This window comes from Osmerus eperlanus, chromosome 2, assembly GCF_963692335.1.
Source record: "Osmerus eperlanus chromosome 2, fOsmEpe2.1, whole genome shotgun sequence".
NCBI classification, from domain to species: domain Eukaryota; kingdom Metazoa; phylum Chordata; class Actinopteri; order Osmeriformes; family Osmeridae; genus Osmerus; species Osmerus eperlanus.
In genome coordinates, this window is record NC_085019.1 from 752,156 (window position 1) to 772,636 (window position 20,481).

At 47.1% G+C, this 20,481-nt stretch overlaps 1 protein-coding gene across 1 annotated transcript; it reads right to left on the minus strand.

Annotated features, from left to right (window-relative positions):
• Nucleotides 1–1,444: 1,444 nt before the first annotated feature.
• On the minus strand, nucleotides 1,445–20,135 carry fscn1a (fascin actin-bundling protein 1a). The gene is given in 6 exon segments (XM_062485499.1): nucleotides 1,445–3,668; nucleotides 3,671–3,772; nucleotides 4,824–4,991; nucleotides 5,103–5,224; nucleotides 5,955–6,111; nucleotides 19,117–20,135. Coding segments are annotated over 6 exon segments (1,491 nt in total). The 5' UTR covers nucleotides 19,958–20,135; the 3' UTR covers nucleotides 1,445–3,567.
• Between the last annotated feature and the right edge of the window lie 346 nt (nucleotides 20,136–20,481).

The following is a 20,481-nucleotide window of genomic DNA, read 5'->3' on the forward strand; positions in this document are numbered from 1 at the left end:
ACTCGCAATGTTTTGTGGCTATCTCGTTGTTATGATCAGTGACCTATGCACTTTGTAAAGCTCTCTCTTGGAAGTCGCTTTGGATAAAAGCGTCTGCTAAATGAATAAATGTAAATGTAAATAACATAATAATAGTGTAACCACAGTGTAGCAACATTGTAATCACAGTGTAATAACAACATAATAATAACATCCTTATTGATCATGCCAATAAATACAGATTAAAACCAAAGTAACAAGCCTGGTTGAAAATGTAAGAAGTAGAAAGTACAGATATTTGTGTAAAATTATTATTGAAGTTATTTGAGTGAAACTAAAAAGTTGTCCAAAAAATTAATTGTGAAGAAAAGTACTGATATCTGAAAATAAATCTACTTAAGTACAGTAGAAGTCCCATCTCTGCAACAGTGTAATAACGGTGTAATAACGGTGTATCATCTCTGGGTATTGAACCCCAGCCCACTAACCCTCTGCCCCTTGACCTCTTAAAACCCCACACAGCCAGGGTTTCCTGTCTGACTGCAGATGTAATGAGGATTTTGACATTTCTCTTCCTGACAACGCCTTTGCTCGCCCACCTCTCTCCCTCCCTTTCTCTTCTGATCCCACTCTGCAGACCTGCAGCCTTCAGCAGCTGGTGTTTCCATGGTAACAGGAGTCTCTGATGTGGGTGGAAGCGGCGGCCATTTCACAAAACCTCTCCCCTCCCCCCTCCTCTCTCCCCTCCCCCTCCCCCGTCATCACTCCCTCAGTCACACTGCAGATGACTACTCTCTCTCTGTCTGTCTGCTGCTCAACACTTTACCCAGAACCCACTGCGCCTGTTTCATAGATTTGGGTCATATTTGTGTGATTCATCAGCAGAATCATTCATAGAGCGAGAGAGCGAGAGAGAGAGAGAGAGAGAGCGAGAGGGTGCGTGTGTGTGTGTGTGTTGTAGTGTTTGGTGTTCCTCTGGGATACACGTCTGACAGGGAAAATGAATTAAGGATCCACTGTAGAGGTTCCGTCATTACATTACCCCTCAAAACGGTGAGGGGAGGAGGGGGGAGGAGGGGGGAGGAGGGAGGAAGAGGGGGGAGGAGGGAGGAGGAGGGGGGAGGAGTTGCCTTCTTCCTACTCTAGAACCCTTCAGCACAAAGGCTCCATTCATGCTACAGGAAAGACTGTGTTTCCGTGTGTGTAACTGGGACAGCACATTAAACTGCGCTGCTTAGGAAGGGAAAATATACATATTTTTGCATTTAGGGAACTAAACACCACATCTATCCTCTTGGGCTTAGTTTGGATTTGAATATTCTAAAATGACGTGCTTGTGGTTTGATCATATGTAAGATATCAGTTCTGTAGTAAAAAAAAAACATTCCCCTGATAACTTCTGACAAAGGCAAATAGACCCCAGTGTCCTGTAGCTAGCGAGTCCTAAACACACACACACACAGGCAGTGTTCCAAATCCCAGTTTTATTGGTCGTTGGAATTCAGATAAACCAATGGCACAAGAGGAAGATTAACCACAATATCAAAAAATTAATTATACAAAATAATATTACAAAAGGAAGTTCCAGTTATACAAAGCAAAGATGTGATCAGTTTATTTTTCTTTCTATTAGTTTTTTCTTTACTGCCCATTAACTCAGAGTAAGGCACAGTCATTACCACAGCTTCCTTCCACACTAGGCTGTCTCGACCAATCACCTTGTTCCAGGAACCGAAGGCCAGACAGTCTGCGTTCTGCCACGCAAACCTGAAGTGTGCTTATCAATACATGTAATCAGCTGTCTACCTCAAGTCCCCCTCGACCCCCGGTGCTTCTGAAACCACGAGAACACGTTTGTCTACAGAGCAGAGAAAACCTGTTGGCTGGTCGCCGCTAAGGACCAAGAGAACGCGCTGGTGGCGGAGAGGCACCTCTGAGACAGACAGGACCAGACGCTCACCACAGCTTCTCATTTCTAGCTGTCCACTCGTCTGTTGAGGCCAGTCTGGTTACAGAGGTCTCTCCAGGGCTGGGGCCAGTCTGGTTACAGAGGTCTCTCCAGGGCTGGGGCCAGTCTGGTTACAGAGGTCTCTCCAGGGCTGGGGCCAGTCTGGTTACAGAGGTCTCTCCAGGGCTGGGGCGGTGAGGTTCACACCCTCAGACCGGCCTGACTGAACGGCCTGGCTGACTGACCGGCCTGGCTGACTGACCGGCCTGGCTGACTGACCGGTGAGATGTCGGCTGTGCTCTGCTTCCTGTGAGTGCAGCACCAGAGTGAGAATGACAGTACGAGGGCTTTGGATCATGGATTAAAAGCTGTTTTAAGAGTCAGTTTGCGGTTTCACACCAGTTGATAGCCATCATGAGTCGGTCTAACCCAAACCTGCTGATGATAATGGCTATGCCTTAAGAGAACATCAAAATAGTGTGTGTGGTTCTTCCAGTAAGGGTTGAGAGGAGTCAACATCACATATCCCACCATGCCACGCCCAGGTGCCCTGGAGCCCAGCTAGGAGCCTGGAGGGGGACAGTTACAGAGAGACTTCCTGTCTGTCTGGAATATCACACTCTCCACCAATGGGAACACAGCAAGAGAAGGACACAACTGCTTACATTAGAGTATTTTACATTGTGGGGTTGAACCGGTTGGGTGACATCATCATCAGTAACTTCAGTTATCAAAGAGAGAGGACAGAAGCTCCACATACAGACACACCAGACCAGACCAGTCTAGTCTGCTCCTACACAACCAGACCAGACAAGTCTAATCTGCTCCTACACAACCAGACCAGACAAGTCTAATCTGCTCCTACACAACCAGACCAGACCAGTCTAATCTGCTCCTCCACAACCAGACCAAACCAGTCCAGACCAGATAGAAACAGTTGTACTGGACTATGTTGTAAAGAAACACTTAATCCAGATAGAAGGGCGTCACCAGGTAAAATACACCATCAATACTGCCACCATTTGCTGCTCAAGCCGGAATCAGGAAGAGACAGACAGAGATGGGAAGACAGAACGCTAAAATAACAGGATGGAAGGAGAGCAGTGAGTCTGGGGGGGAGGAGGAGAGGGGGGAGGGGGGAGAAGGAGAGGGGGGAGGGGGGAGGAGGAGAGGGGGGAGGAGGAGAGGGGAGAGGGGGGGAGGAGGAGAGGGGGGAGGGGGGAGGAGGGGGTCTCTTCAAATAAGGCTCAGGAAAGGGAGGGCTTTCGGGCAGATGAGTGAGTAGGGGCCAATCAAACGGCTGGGGGGGTGAGTGACACATCGAGCAGCCGTTGGACTGGAGCAGGGAAAGTGTACTGGCCCACTGTAACTATGGCAACCCATAACCGACTCAAAAGAGAGAGGGAACAGGGAGAGGGGGAGAGTAGGAGCGAGGGAGAGAGACAACGGAGGGCTGGAGATGCCAGCACCACCCGCCTCCCTCCCCCTCCCCTCCCCTCTCCCGGTCCCCTGCAGTTCACCAGACCTCACAAAGGTAAAGGTGGAAAGGGGGATGGGTGGAGGGAGGATAGGGAGATGGGGCGGGGGGGGGGGGGCGGTAGTGTTGTGCTGAAGCATGCGTTGTCGTGGTCACAGCGTGCTCAGTACTCCCAGAGCGTGGCGGTCTCCAGGTCATCAGCGTTGGCCTTGAGGACGCCGGCGTGGTCGCCACGGAGATACTTCCCCTCCGCAGAGCGGATGCCAGCTTGTTGTAGTCACAAAACTCAAACAGGAAGTCGACGGGCGTGTCACTGCTGCTCACCACTGAGGACTCGTTTCCCACCATCCAGTACTTCCCAGTGGAGTCTGAGGGGAGAGAGGGGAGAGGGAGAGATGGGGGAGGGAGAGAGGGGAGAGGGAGAGAGGGGAGAGGGAGAGAGGGGAGAGGGAGAGAGGGAGAGAGGGGGGAGGGATAGAGGGGAGAGGCAGAGAGGGGGGAGGGAGAGAGGGGGGAGGGAGAGAGGGGGGAGGGAGGAGGGAGAGGGGAGAGGGAGAGAGGGGGGGAGGGAGAGAGGGGGGAGGGAGAGAGGGGGGAGGGTGTTAGTGGCCAGGTAATCATTGGGCAATTTAGTCACTGAGTAACTCTTGTTGCCTGGCGTATTTGTGTGTGTGTGTGTGTGTGTGTTCGCCTGCATGTGTGTTTGGATGTGTGTATGTTTTTGAGTGTGTGGTGTCAAATGTGATGGGAGGAAATTATGCTTATAAATGGCACTAGGCTTGTGTGTGTGTGTGTGTGTGTGTGTGTACTGACCCTGCAGACTGTGTGTGTGTGTGTGTGTGTGTGTGTACTGACCCTGCAGACTGTGTGTGTGTGTGTGTGTGTGTGTGTGTGTGTACTGACCCTGCAGACTGTGTGTGTGTGTGTGTACTGACCCTGCAGACTGTGTGTGTGTGTGTGTGTGTGTGTGTGTACTGACCCTGCAGACTGTGTGTGTGTGTGTGTACTGACCCTGCAGACTGTGTGTGTGTGTGTGTACTGACCCTGCAGACTGTGTGTGTGTGTGTGTACTGACCCTGCAGACTGTGTGTGTGTGTGTGTACTGACCCTGCAGACTGTGTGTGTGTGTGTGTACTGACCCTGCAGACTGTGTGTGTGTGTGTGTGTGTGTGTGTACTGACCCTGCAGACTGTGTGTGTGTGTGTGTGTGTGTGTACTGACCCTGCAGACTGTGTGTGTGTGTGTGTGTGTACTGACCCTGCAGACTGTGTGTGTGTGTGTGTGTGTGTGTGTGTGTGTGTACTGACCCTGCAGACTGTGTGTGTGTGTGTGTGTGTGTGTGTACTGACCCTGCAGACTGTGTGTGTGTGTGTGTGTGTGTGTGTACTGACCCTGCAGACTGTGTGTGTGTGTACTGACCCTGCAGACTGTAAGCTCCATCTCTGTACTCCAGAGTGAAGTAGTCGTAGGAGGAACGGTTAGAGTCCAACGTTCCTGTAACCTTCCTACAACCAATGAAGCCATGCTCTCCACGAAGCACTATGATTGGACGGTTGATCAACTTCATCAGGAACTCCTCTGACTCACCTGTAGACGCCACACACACAAAACATTAGTCCACATTAATGACAGTGCAAGATGTCATTAAACACACACACAAAGGCATGAGTAAACACACACACACACACACACACTGACCTGCAGAGTCGATGGTAGCGGCGAGCTGGCCGTTCTTCTTGGCTGCGACGTATCTCCCGTTAGCAGCGCAGAGAGTCAGCTTCTTTCCACGCCACTCGATGTCAAAGAAGCAGTTAGTGGACCTACACACACACACACACACACACACAATAGAACTTGATTCCACGACATGGGGGTTGGCACAAACATACACATATAAAGGTTGTGTGTAACCACAGCGACAAGCCCAGACCTGCGCTGGTCTGGTTCTGGTTCTCCAGACCAGGCATCCCTGGCTCTCTCCCCTACCAGACCTGCGCTGGAGAGGAGGCCAGGCCGAGGAGCAGTCAGGGGTCAGAGGTTAATTCCCTGCACAGAAGCTCAGTTTCACTGGGTACAGGCCCAAGCCTCAGGACCCCTGCCCCAGCCTCAGGACCCCTGCCCCAGCCTCAGGACCCCTGCCCAAGCCTCAGGACCCCTGCCCAAGCCTCAGGACCCCTGCCCCAGCCTCAGGACCCATGCCCAAGCCTCAGGACCCCTGCCCAAGCCTCAGGACCCCTGCCCAAGCCTCAGGACCCCTGCCCCAGCCTCAGGACCCCTGCCCCAGCCTCAGGACCCCTGCCCAAGCCTCAGGACCCCTGCCCAAGCCTCAGGACCCCTGCCCCAGCCTCAGGACCCCTGCCCAAGCCTCAGGACCCCTGCCCAAGCCTCAGGACCCCTGCCCAAGCCTCAGGACCCCTGCCCAAGCCTCAGGACCCCTGCCCTAGCACCCCCCCCCCCCCCCCCCCCCCCAGGACAGAATGTGAGGATAGGTGTGGCGAGCCTGGGAACGGACTGTGTGTGTGCGTGTGCATGTGTGTGTGTGAGTCTTACTTGGTGGATGCGGTACACTGCAGGCCTCCATTAGCCATCAGAGTCCAGTATTTCCCAGCGGCCGTTCGGAAAGCACACTTCCCCTTCTCACGACTCATCTCCACCTGGAACACTTCCTGGTCCCCCTCTTCATCCTGATTGGCTGACAGGTCCATACCTGGGCAGGGTCAAAGGGGACAGGGATTACACATGATCTTAATATCAACCACAGATCTGTAACTGGTCAGTGACGACAAGAAATGTAGTTCACAAATGCACACGCACACACACACACGTAACTGCACACATATATAGACGCCCACTGCTATTCTGGTCAGGATCACACAAACTGAGCAACATCAGATGGCTCAGATTACAGAGGATTTTCCAAGGCTACACACACACACACACATACACACACAAGCCCCTAACCCCAGTTTGGGTGGTAAATCCCCCACTGAATTATGGGTAGTCAAAGAGACCCAACAGACCTCTGGAAGGAAGCAGCTGCTGTCAGTGTGTGTGTGTGTGTGTGTGTGTGTGGTGGGGGGGGGGGGGGGGGGGGGGTGGTTGCGTGAGTGTATGTGTACGTCTGTGTATGTGTTGAAAGTGTGTGTGTACTGTGTGTGTGTGTGTGTACTGTGCCCACATGTGTTTGGAGTGACAGACCGCATGCATCTGCGTTAAAGAGAGACAGAGATCATTAAGCACACACAGAAGCCACCAGTCAAACAGGAATCATCTACAGCGCACACAACGCACGCGCACATACACACACAGTCCGTTGGTGCTCCAGTACAATGCTGGCTGTAACAGAGTGAGACAGCTCAGAGGAGGGCAGGAACAATGAATATGGAACATTTTAGTTATGATCATCAAACTGCCTTCCTCCACCTCCTCCTCCTCTTCCTCCTCACGCCTACACTGCACTCTTCCAGTCTCTTTCTCCCTGTCTCCTTCTCTCTCTCCCTCTTTCTGTCTCTCTCTCCCTCTCTCCCTTTTTCCGTCTCCCCCTCTTTCTGTCTCTCTCTCTCTCTTTCTCTGTCTCTCTCCCCCCCTCTCTTTTCTCTGGCTGAGGGGGCTCTTTCAGTGACCAACACAGACACACAAATGGATCCATCGTCGAGCGTTTTTTCCTAAGCGGGTTTTACCCTTAATGACACAGCTGACTGTTACCATGGCGATGCCAGGCTGAGGTTCCGCCCGTCCAGGCAGAAGAAAGGTCACCTGACACGTCCCATCAGAACGACCAGCTCATGTTCCTCACCTCACTCTCTGCTGTTCCTCACCTCCCTCTCTGCTGTTCCCCACCTCCCTCTCTGCTGTTCCCCACCTCCCTCTCTGCTGTTCCCCACCTCCCTCTCTGCTGTTCCCCACCTCCCTCTCTGCTGTTCCTCACCTCCCTCCTCCCTCTCTGCTGTTCCCCACCTCCCTCTCTGCTGTTCCCCACCTCCCTCTCTGCTGTTCCTCACCTCCCTCCTCGCTCTCTGCTGTTCCTCACCTCCCTCTCTGCTGTTCCTCACCTCCCTCTCTGCTGTTCCTCACCTCCCTCTCTGCTGTTCCTCACCTCCCTCCTCCCTCTCTGCTGTTCCTCACCTCCCTCTCTGCTGTTCCCCACCTCCCTCTCTGCTGTTCCCCACCTCCCTCTCTGCTGTTCCCCACCTCCCTCTCTGCTGTTCCTCACCTCCCTCTCTGCTGTTCCTCACCTCCCTCTCTGCTGTTCCTCACCTCCCTCTCTGCTGTTCCTCACCTCCCTCCTCCCTCTCTGCTGTTCCTCACCTCCCTCCTCCCTCTCTGCTGTTCCTCACCTCCCTCTCTGCTGTTCCTCACCTCCCTCTCTGCTGTTCCTCACCTCCCTCTCTGCTGTTCCTCACCTCCCTCTCTGCTGTTCCTCACCTCCCTCTCTGCTGTTCCTCACCTCCCTCTCTGCTGTTCCTCACCTCCCTCTCTGCTGTTCCTCACCTCCCTCTCTGCTGTTCCTCACCTCCCTCTCTGCTGTTCCTCACTTCCCTCTCTGCTGTTCCTCACCTCCCTCTCTGCTGTTCCTACTAACCACGTCTGGTCTCCAAGGACAGATTGAGTTTCCACTGAAATATGCAGGGACACACACACACACACACACAAACACACACAGATGATGGAGCAGGAAAAAAAAGTGACCAAGATGAGAACCACATGGCTGCAAGGGTGCTCTTGGAGAAGAGGGGATGAATAAAGGGAGGGAGGGAGAGGAGTATAGAGTGAAAGAAGAGAAGGAAGGGTTTCCAGTCTGACTTGCTATAACTCATGTCTGACTAAAACAAACACGTTGCCGTACCAAACTAGTGGGACGAGCACCAGCAAATTTCACTGTCGGAAAATAAACCAGCGAGCTGATACCTTGCATACTTTGCATCGCTCACCATGGAACAGTGTCCTAGTGGTTTAATTTGCAAAATGTTAAATATTTGAGCGCTTCTGAGAGACTGTTTGTTTGGTCCATTTGCTTATTATAGTACTGGATGCACAGACAAACACACAGCAACCATAGACACACACACACGGCAACCATAGATACAAAGACCTTGTCATCCACTGCTCTTTCATGCCTTGGGTAGTCTGTCTCCAGCCCTCTCACAGAGAGGGTAGTCTGTCTGCAGCCCTCTCACAGAGAGGGTAGTGTGATGGCATTTTTTGATATAGTTACTAAGAATGTATTTTTAATAGACTGAGGTTGTGTTTAAACAAATGGATGTTGCAGTTGGTCTTAAGGTATTTATGGTGTTGGGTTATGATGCCTGATTGAGAAGCTAGGGGCACGGAGGTTGGGGGATGTTTGAGTTCTGTGGCCTAAAGGGAGATGGGTCAGTTGATCTAGCAGCCCTGACCTTTTGGCCGACGAGATTGTGTCCTGTGTCCTGTTTGTGTTTCATTAAGGGTATCTTTACTGTCCTCATTTAGAGAAAGAGCCGTGACATCAAAAGACTTTGGTCACTTGACCTGGGGGGTTATATTGTCTTAACTGTCACTGAGCAGTGCTGACCAATCACAGAGTTCAGAAAAACCATTTGATCTAAAGTTTATATAAGGCAGGGTTTTAGGGTTGTTCTGGATCACTCTGGCGAACGACCTGTGGCTAGCACCTCCTTCGTTATGACTGATCACAAAGTACTTTGTTAAATCATGATCTGTATAAGCAAAATAAATTGTAATAAACCCACATCTCTTGACTACTCAGATCTACACAGTGCCGCTTGAATTTCCACCATTACACTTGGTGGCCAGTACGGGGATCCTCGTTGGTCTACGGCGTTCAGCAGGCGGCTCCCCTCGGCGAATTGATCTTCCGGCAAAAAGCCGCCTTTCCTTCCGCCATGCGTGAGACAGCAGGGCCAGGGGGGGCGCCCGTTGGACGTTTTGTGGCTGACGCGGGGTCTTCAAAAGAACCGGTGAGATATTCTTTTGGTTACTGTGTGATATTGAATTGTCTAAATGTGTGTTTTTAGGCTATTGTCAATAATTCGGTTAAGTAAGTAATTGGGCAGAGGTAAAACTGTCCTGTACGTGTAAAGTCGTACGAATTAATAAGGTAAGGTTGTTGAACCTACCTTTTACGTGAAAGTCGTAAAAAAAAATGTCTGCAGAAGTGTGTCGACGGACACACACAGAGGTAGTGTTGTTGACGAACAAACACATAGAGGGAGATAAATTCACATGTTATATCGTGTTATGTGTCTTTTTGAGACCCTAAGGATTAGAATATGTTGGGTTAGTGATAGTTTGAGAAATTGTATTGGCATTGGTGCAGTTCTTATTTATTAACGGCCTAAACGTGATTCTAAGTCCCGAGAGAAAAGTATACTTGTGAGGAAATCAGCTGTGTGAGTGAGTGTTTACAAAGGGTTTGAGTCCCTGAAGGTGGAGAACAAAGAAAAGAAAAAGGTTAGGAAGTATAGGCCTGTGAAATTTCAAAGTAGAGGTTTTAAGTCTGCAACACGCGTGTTCATTTTTTGTTTTAATTACAAGTTATGTTTTTTGAGGTTAAAAGTAGTATGAGTAACTAATGGTGTCTATTATTCAAGCTATATACAAATTACAAAAATCAAAATTTAAATTATTTTTTGAAATTTAAATTATTTTTTCGGTTTGAATATTTGTAATTTATGATTGTGCAGTTATTTTCATTGAAAGTTGGGAAGTCGGAATTTAATTGTTTTTAGAAACGAAAAGGAGTAATTGTGTCTTTATTTTCCGTCGTTGGTTATCGTTTATGGATTGTAATTCTGAAAATGAATGGTCTGGAGGCAGAATTGACCTGTCCAAACATCAATTACATGAAGAAAAAGTATGGTAACGATAGTTTATTGCAAATGCAAATATGGATTGATAAATGTGGATTTTCGAGTGTGGAGTCGTTTTGTTTTAAGGACCTTATTGTATTGCGAAATGGGTTCGTGGAGAGAAATAGCTACACGATTTTTTTTGAAGTGGAGAAAAGAATATATTTTAGCCTGATTGGAGAGCTTTTTTTCTGATTGGATGGAGATAGGTAGAGGGATAAATAAATATTAGGACAGAATAGTGTGGGGAATTTTTCATCTATTTCCCCACAGATTCACGATTGAGATTTTCTGGCTGTTCCGCAAACAAATTTCGCCTCATCCGCAGCCAGGGGTGTTGCGGCAGGATGCGCGGGCGCATGAGGGTTTGCGGGAATGCGAGAACAGAATACGAAGAGGTCAGACATTTGCCATTTCTTCTGACAGCCGGTTATATCTAGGAAAAGTCAAGAAAGTAGGATCCTGGAATGTTTTTTATAGATTTGCTTTGGATTCCCGCAAAGATTGAAGCTTGTGCCTTGACTTGCAATTGCCATTGTGTTTCCAAGAAGGAAAGGTTAAAGTCCTCTCCGGAACAAAGGGTTTGAGTCCCTGTTGTGTTTGGAATAAGCGTGTTGTGGGCTATGGTCAAAGCTGATGCAGAGCGTGTTGACATGCTGTTGAAAACATGTAGGCCAACACGAATTGCTAGGTATGGTCAATCCAAAATGCGTGCTTTAACTGTGGGAATTTGAGCAAAATGTACGTGAATGTCCGGAGATGTGTCATCACTGTTGAAAGTTTTTTTTGGAAATTGTGAGCGAACTCTCAAATCAGAGGGGTTTGTGTCCGGAAGTTGAGTTCCGAACTGGTGACGTACAATGTTTATCGGTTATGACACTGTTGGTAGAGGAGAGACGATTGACTTGTTATATTGTTTTACAACTCTGTGTTAACCGTTATATATTTGTTGTTAGACTTTACATCGGTCTGATTACCGCCAGAAGGCATTTGTTTTTGAAGACGGAGACATTCTGTTTTGAAAATGCTAATGTTAATTCTTTGACTGAATTCACCACTTGAAAAGAGGCGCATGCGCTTGAGCCTAGCGGAAGTTGATTCTTTCAGTGAAGCTCATTCTGCGTGCAGTGCCCACACGAGTGCAAAAAAATAAAAATAAAAAAAAAATAAAAAAATACAAAACCACTCATTTTATTGAGAATTTGACGTTGAATTGAGAAGTATATTGGTTGGGAAAACAGATGTGTGTTTCTGTTTCTTTGTCGAACTTAAGAAAATATTGTGAGTTGCCATACTCTTGATTTGGAAATTATGTACAGACCGATTTTCTATATTATGAGCTTGATTCGTTATTGAATAACGCGCTGGAAATTTAGTGTTTGGGTAGGATAATTGGTAAAAGGCCAGTTTTGGCAATAAAAGCGGTATTCATTTTAAGAATTACAATCCCGGGGTTATTGAAACTTTTATAGAAAGTTATGTGTTCAAACGGAAATGTTATGTTGTTTAAGGAATATTTTTGTTTATGTCTGGAAATGTTCGATGGTTTTATTTTTTATTTTGTGGGAGTTCACAGATGTTACTGTTGTTTAAAGAAATATGTAAAGGGTTATGAAGAAGTGATTAGAAAGATTGAGCCAGTCCGAGGGACTGAAGTGTATACAAGGGGAACTAGTTCGAGAGACCGAATTGCGTTTGTTGTTAAGGGCAAAGGTGCTACATATGTGTGTTTATTGCTGCTGAGATGATTTGTTGAAATGTGTTGGGTTTGGTGGTATTCATATTTACCTATTTAAATGGACTTGAAGTTGAAGCTTTGTCCAACCAGAATGCTAATACATGGGTAAACTGTCGTCCTCTGACGAGTGATATTAGGTGCATATGTAGATTTCGGAGCCTAATTTTTATGTTGAAATTAAAATGGTACTAATGGTTGATAGACTTGAAAAGAAAATCCAGGCTGTGACTGTTGGTTAATGGCTAATGGTGAAAACGTGGAGGAAGTGCATTTTGTTCTGTCCCGAGACAAAGGAGAGTCCAGGAAGTTGAATTTGCAACTATGGCAACGACATTGGCTAACAAACTAACAGACCGACAGGCGGGTACAGGCTAGTAAAGGAATTGCAGCTTGATATTTGAGATCCAGGATGAGTAACCGCATGACGCATGCGCAGATGGAAGTTGAGAAATTTACAAAGACGCAAATTTAGAGAAATAGATACATTTGGAGCGAATTTTACATATTAATTTGGTTACTTTTGAAATATGTTACGTGATGAGTATTTTGAAACATTTGCTAACAAGGTTTTTGTTTGTTTGAGGACATTTTAAATGAGTTTCAGAAATTCAGAGGAAAGGTGGGGGCTAAAAAAAAGTCCCGTTACGTTGAGTTTTACTGAGGTGATCCCAGAGGGTGTAATTCTGCATAATTATGTGAGTATTAATGGTGAAAGATGTGTCCGTTTAGATGAATTCGAAGTTTGGTGGTTTACGAATGTATGATTTAACATTTGTTCTAAATCCTAGCCAAACAGGGAGGTAGAAGCCTTTCAGACCAGGACTTGTATTTACGAGCGGAACATCTGTGGTGTGTGATGGTATCCATAAAAATGCAGAAATTAGACCCTGGTTCATAAATTAGTTCTAATTGGATTGGAAAAGTTATACTTTAGCAAAATTAAGTGAATAGATGGTAAACGCCAACCATCTGTGTTGTTTAAAAGAAAAAAAAAGAGAAAAAAGGTTGAGTTTTTTTTTTGCTTTGTTCCAGAGGGCGCTGTTTGTTTGATTCGAGTTTTGAAATGCGCGATTGTTTATTTGAGTTGATTCACTAACAAAAAGTAATTGAGATAGCTGGTAAATATAGGAATATTCAAAGGTGTATACATTACATGCTTTGATAAAACTTTTGAGGAGTTAAAGAATAAGGTTTTGTTTTACGGGTTTATGTTAAATTGTGAATTTAAAGGTTTAAAAGAAAAAGGGAGAGTTTATATTTTCTTTTGTCTTAAGGGCATGGTACAATGTTTTGGGATAAACAGTTAGGCTGTGATGAGGTTGTTTTATTATGCTATTGGTTCATAAAGAGGGTTATTATAACTTTGGTTTTGAAATAATTTGGGAAGACTCATTAAGTCTGATAAATTGTGGTGTGATGGTTGGAACGAAGTAGCTTGTTCTGGACTGCAGCCAAAGCAAGTTATGAAGTTCTACCTATCTAACCTATATAGAAATATAGATGGGGTATATGTTTGGCTAATGGTTACATTAAGAACATTTTATGGTCTATGTTTTATTTTGGAATCATACAGATTAAATTCTGGTTTAGGGTAGTGATGCTGGTTTTCTACATGTCTTGGAAAAAGAGAGATTTGATTTGGTGAATTTAAATACAGAAAAAAAATTAAAAGGGAATCTGAAATTTAAAGGTATTCATTTGAACTGTTCCTAAAGGTTTTTGAAGAAAAGATAATAAGAGACTAAAAGTTGAGGTTATTCGTAATTTGGCTGTTTTCTAAAAATAGTTTTATTTTATACAAATTGGTTCAAAGGTTGGTTGCTTCAGTGTAAGCTTGTTAATTCATAAAAGGGAAAAGAGTTAAAATATTTACTGATAGTTAAATACATCATTGGTGTTACATATGATTTTGGGAAAGGTATGGAAACAGAAAGTTTCTTAGTTTGATCTGGGACACAACTTGCTGTATGCAAATGTGGAATTCACTCTAACAATTATGATTATTCCACAGGGAAAATGCTAGTGCTGATACTAGCTGGAGCAGTTTCTAGATTGCCTGAATGCATTGATGAACTAACTAGAATATGTTTTTGATGTTGATATGTTTACAGGAAGTGATGAGATGATGTTGCTATGTCCGGATGAGCCTAACTTGACAAATTTGGGCTTACAGGACTCTTGAGGAAAATTGTTGTGTGACCTTGATACAACATTTGTTACAGGTTCATTAAGGGAAGCGCAGGCTTCTTAGAGAGGAAGAGATGACGTTTAGGAATTTATGACTGACTGATGACTGACTGATCCAAACAGAGAGTGACTATGGGGGTTTTATGGTTTTATGAATTTAGCTTCAGTAGTTTGGATTTGTGATAGGATTGTGAGGGTTTGATATGATATTGCTGAGTTGAAAATATTGGACTGTATTTAACCCAGAGTGAGAATTTTGTTTTGTTTGAGTATATTTGATAAGAATTACAGAATACAGCGGACAGATGGAGAAAGGAATGGTGGAATGGAGATTCGAACTTGGACTAATCCACAAGAAAATGCGTTTTGGAAAATAAAAAATGGAGGTTGTATGGTCTGCATAAAACATTTATCTTGAGATTTTGCTAAGTTAACACATGGAAAGATCATGCCTCTACAGTTTGTGTGATATCAAGAAGAATGCATTATTTTAGCATACAAGAGGATTTGTAATGGATGCATAGTCATTTTGTTAATACTTCATATGTGGGACAAGTATTATGAGAAAAGGAATTTAAACACGATAAGCTTCACAGTTAAGGTTAGAGAAACCATTTGGGTATTGATAGATGGATTTTGTAGAGTTCAATTTTTGGAGAAGTGATACTGTTTAATGATTGTTGATGGGAAGAAGTTTTAGACTTCTCAGGGGCTCAGTGATCAAGCTTTTGTTAATTTGAATTATTCTTCGATGGGATTTTTCTTTGAGGTTGTGTAATGATAATGGGTCACACTTGTTTAAGGAAGTTATTTTGGTGTTGATAGGATTCAACATTGTGTTAATCACTTCAGTTGAATGAGAGAACAGAACTTTGAAGACTAAGTCAGACGACAAGAAGTCAGTTACCTTTAACTGACCTCTGTGAGAATGTGCTTGTTTATCACTGTGCAACCTTTTTGGAGTCTATTTTGTGTGAGATTCACAGGCAGGTGAAGGAGCCTATTCCTATGACTGGACCGCTGCATGATTTGATACCAGATGACTGGATCGTGGTGAAGGACCTGAAACGCCTGGTAAAACCCAAGGTGGACGGGGCCATACCAGATTCTCCTGACGACTAATCCGGCGGTTAAGATCGAGGGGAGAGCAACGTGGATACACGCTAACCATTGCAAGCGTGCACCTTGTCTGGAGACGGAAGCATTGGATACGCGTTCTGCGTAGTACCAAGGAAATTTCCGAGCTGTGCGCAAACTGCAGTGTCGTTGAAAGTTGCCCTGAGCAATTTGATCGTCGTTTGCAATCGATTCGACTAGACTACACCGCCTGACAGAAGTTTGCCTACATTCAACTGAAGATGGCCACTACGGATGCACGACCATGGCATCAGTTCCGACAACCTGGACTTTGTGGTATACGGGGTGCAGTGGGTTTTGTCTTGGGAAATGTTTGGTAAATGGAAGGCAGTTCTTCTGTCTGTTTTGTGTGGAATAGGTGTCATTTTGTTGATACTATTGTTTTTGGCTTGTTGTCTGTTTCCCTGTGTAAGGAAGATTGTGGAAAAGACAATGGCTAAATCATTTGCTGTTCAAATGATGAACTATAGTCCCTTAGAGGATTCTGACTGGGTTCCACCATTTAAGGATGAAGAGGCTACTGTGAGTGATATGTAATTCTCTTGTTATTTTTGGGGTTATGTTTGATTAAAGGGGATTACTTTATTTTCTTGCCTCCATATCTGTATGGATGTTTTATATTTTTGTATGCTTATGCTTTTGTATGCCTTTGTTGTTTAAAAAGAAAAAGTAAGGAATGTGATGGCATTTTTTGATATAGTTACTAAGAATGTATTTTTAATAGACTGAGGTTGTGTTTAAACAAATGGATGTTGCAGTTGGTCTTAAGGTATTTATGGTGTTGGGTTATGATGCCTGATTGAGAAGCTAGGGGCACGGAGGTTGGGGGATGTTTGAGTTCTGTGGCCTAAAGGGAGATGGGTCAGTTGATCTAGCAGCCCTGACCTTTTGGCCGACGAGATTGTGTCCTGTGTCCTGTTTGTGTTTCATTAAAGGTATCTTTACTGTCCTCATTTAGAGAAAGAGCCGTGACATCAAAAGACTTTGGTCACTTGACCTGGGGGGTTATATTGTCTTAACTGTCACTGAGCAGTGCTGACCAATCACAGAGTTCAGAAAAACCATTTGATCTAAAGTTTATATAAGGCAGGGTTTTAGGGTTGTTCTGGATCACTCTGGCGAACGACCTGTGGCTAGCACCTCCTTCGTTATGACTGATCACAAAGTACTTTGTTAAATCATGATCTGTATAAGCAAAATAAATTGTAATAAACCCACATCTCTTGACTACTCAGATCTACACAGTGCCGCTTGAATTTCCACCATTACAGTAGTCTGCCTCCAGCCCTCTCACAGAGAGGGTAGTCTGTCTCCAGCCCTCTCACAGACATGACACACAAACCCAGGACAGACTAATGTGACTCCACACCCGGAGGGCCACAGCAGTGTTGACCCAGTGAGAGGGTGAGCAGTTAGGGCGGGTACGGGTGTGTGTGAGGCCTCTATTGTTTGGCAGGCTGGGTGAGGAGGAGCCCAGCTGGGACACACAGAGCCAGCCCATGCTTTGTTCTGCTTATACCACACACACACACACACACATTTACATTTACATTTATTCATTTAGCAGACGCTTTTATCCAAAGCGACTTCCAAGAGAGAGCTATACAAAGTGCATAGGTCACTGATCATAACGAGATAGCCACAAAACATTGCGAGTAGCCAAAACATGAAGCACACATTGTGAACAACCAAAATAAGTGCCAAAGGGAAGAACCATAAGAGCATGTAGTTAAACACACACTGTGTGTTAGTAATTAACTAGAGACAAACACACACACCATAGCAATTTACTCCTACATGCTCCACTATGATGTTGCAGTGAGACAGTGATAGCTACCTCCCCAGACAGGCGTTCCTGGTCAGGACAGTCAGGCCCAGCAGTGGTTCAGACACATGATCAGGCCCCACACCCACCACCACCCCCTCCCCCAACACATCCTGAGTACAGGGGGGTCACCTCCACCTCTCCCTCCCCTCCCTAACAGAAGTCCTCCTGGGGAGGGAGGATGGGAAGGTGATCCTGGCGGCCTGCCCTGGCCAAGGTCCAAACGCTGACACTCACACACACAACCAAGGCCAAATGTTAGCAGATATAACAGTGTTGTGGGGAGGAGAAATCATCACCTGAGTCTGGCAGGGACTAACATCCACAGCCAAGGTCAGGGACGTGTGTGTGTGTGTGTGTGTGTGTGTGTGTGTGTGTGTGTGTGTGTGTGTGTGTGTGTGTGTGTGTGTGTGTGTGGCAGACAGGGAGGGTGTCAGAGCTAAATCCCAGCAGGACACAAAATGGAGGACAGAGCCCGGAGAGCTTTAGAAGCCCAGCTCAGCAGACATGGGAACCTGCAGGAGGTTAGCTACACACAGAAGCAGCCCAGGAAGATCTCATTCATCAGTCTTCTGATTCCATCCTCAATCTCTCTGTGGAAGCTCTACTAGCAGTGCATACATGTGTTCTGAAATTACCCAGAAGCACAGGTCACATCAGTGTCAAGTCAGTGTCCAGTTGGTTCTGCTGGATCAGTGTGCCCTGGGGGACTGGTTCTGGTGCAGCAGAATCACTGAGTGGTTCTGGGGTCATCCAGCCCTGCCACACAGCACGAGCCAGAGAGGCCTGTAACACCGCCTGCATCTGGAGCTACACCCTCTTCCATCAGCCCAGACGGACCCTGTGTTGTGGTGGAGTCTGTTGCCCCCTCAGATCTGCTTCTACAGACCTCCCGGACGGAGACCAGTCTGAACCACCACACACCCCCACCCTCAACCCCCCCACAAACACCACACACCCCCACCCCCCCACCCTCAACCCCCCCACAACCACCACACACCCCCACCCTCAACCCCCCCACAACCACCACACACCCCCACCCTCAACCCCCCCACAACCACCACACACCCCCACCCCCCCACCCTCAACCCCCCCACAACCACCACACACCTCCACCCCCCCACCCTCAACCCCCCCACAACTCCATATTAACCTCAGACATTCGGTCCAAACATGATCTTTGACACACAGAGTGCTGCACACTGCCAGATTACAGAGATTAAGATAACATATGAGCTCTGCTGTGGGTGTGCAGCCCACAGACCTGCAGCCCACAGACCTGCAGTCCACAGACCTGCAGTCCACAGACCTGCAGTCCACAGACCTGCAGCCCACAGACCTGCACCCCACAGACCTGCAGCCCACAGACCGTGGAAGCATCTTCATCACCATCTTCACCATCACCACTGTCACTATGGAGGCTAGATCCTTCACAACGGTCTTCTCCACTACAGACACCACTTGCTGCCTCTCAATGCTGCAGAATCACTAACCCTAACCCTCACCTCTCCCTCACCCCTTCTCCTCCTCTCCCTCTCTCCTCCTCTCCCTCACCCTCTCTCCTCACCCCTCTCCTCCAGGAACCTGGGAGGGAGGGTGGGTGATGGATGTCTGTCTCTGAAGACCAGTCTGGGGAAGCATCTCTGATCACACATTCAGATGCTTAGATACACACACAGAGCATCGACACATGCATTCAATCATAACTGATTCATCCATGTGTATTCTAGAATCATCCATGTGTGTACAGTATTCTAGAATGTTTTGTGTGTGTTCTTTGTTGTGTGTTCCCCCTCAGAGTGTGTGGGCTGTATGGAGGGGGGGGGGGGGGTCTGACATTCCATGATTTTAACCCATCCAGTGCTGGAGGCTATGGTCCACCACACACACACACAAACTGTGCCAGTTCCACAGTTGGTGACCAAACTCTAAAACAGATTAAGCTCCCTGTAATGTGCTCTAGCGCCCCACACATACCTTGCCGGGTGGAGACGTTCCTCTCGTTTCCCGCGGTGAGGACGACCTGCGGGTGGCTCTGCTCGAGCACGAACAGCTCGTCCTTCCCAACGCGCGCGCTCTTGCCAGATTTCATGGTACCGGACGGACCGGAGGGCGCGAGGTACTTGCCATTGCAGTCTCTGAAAACCACCTTCCCTGAGCGGAACTCCAGTGTGTAGCCCGTGGTCTTGTCCGATTTAACGGCCAGGCTGCCGTCGTTCTTCAGGAACCGGTTGTCAGAGGTCTGAAGGTGATACCTCTGGTCCCGGAACACGAGAGTGATCAGCGAATCAACTCCCCACGGGACGTCCCGGTCAATCGCAATCTCATCCACCTTCGAACTCAGGTGCGCGTAACGTTTGCGCGTGATGCTGAAGATGTTGACTTGCGGGTGCATGGCGATGTGCACGCTCCATTTCTCGGCCACTGACGCGGTTTGGGCAAAACAGATGATCCGGTCCTCGGTACCGCCCAGGTAGCGCCCGTGCTGCTCAGATTGCAGCGACCACCGGCCGTCATCATGAGCGGTGATGATAAACCGGCATTCCGTACCGGGGGTCTCGCTGTCCCCGGTCACATTGCCATCTTTGTCGGCTGCGATGTACCGGCCCAGGTGAGACTTCAGACAGAACACATTCCCGTTCGCTTCGTCTCCGGATTGTTCCAGCGTCCAGATCTGCTTCTTCTTCAGGCTCGTGGCCGAGGCATTGATTTTGAAGCCGAACGTTTCAGCAGTTAAATATTTATTACCGCAGTTAATCAGACCGAACTGGATCTGTAGCATGTCGCTGGTTCCGTTACTAGCGCCGTTAGAAGACATGATGACGTTCGGGCCTGGACCGGGTCGGTTGCGTCTGGACAGTGCGGGGTTCGGAGCTCGCTCGGAGGGGGAGATGCTCTGCCTCGCGTGCTTCTTTGTTTGGGGAGTGTGTGAGTGTGTGTGAGTGTGAGCGCGCACCGGTCCTCTCTGCTCTCACAGCGCGAGCTCGTCGCCACAGCTGCAGCCTTTATACCAATGAGTGACGTTGGTCCACAGCCACGCCTCCTCCGGACAGAAGTCGGGGTACAAGACTTTTCCATTCCATTCTCCTTTCCTTCATATCATCTTTTCTTATCAGATCTCCTCTTCGTGGGCTCCTCATCCTGTCCTTTTGTCCCCCAAACATCTCTCTTCTCTCCCCCTTCTCTTTAGAAGAGAGGAGAAATTATAAGAAAGAGAGAACAGGAGAGTTTACACCAACATTCTGGGATCTGCAACATCATCATCTTAACCACACTGATTAGATAGATTCAACATTCAAATGTGTGTCACCACACAGAGCTCTATTCATGTCCAGAGCTGCA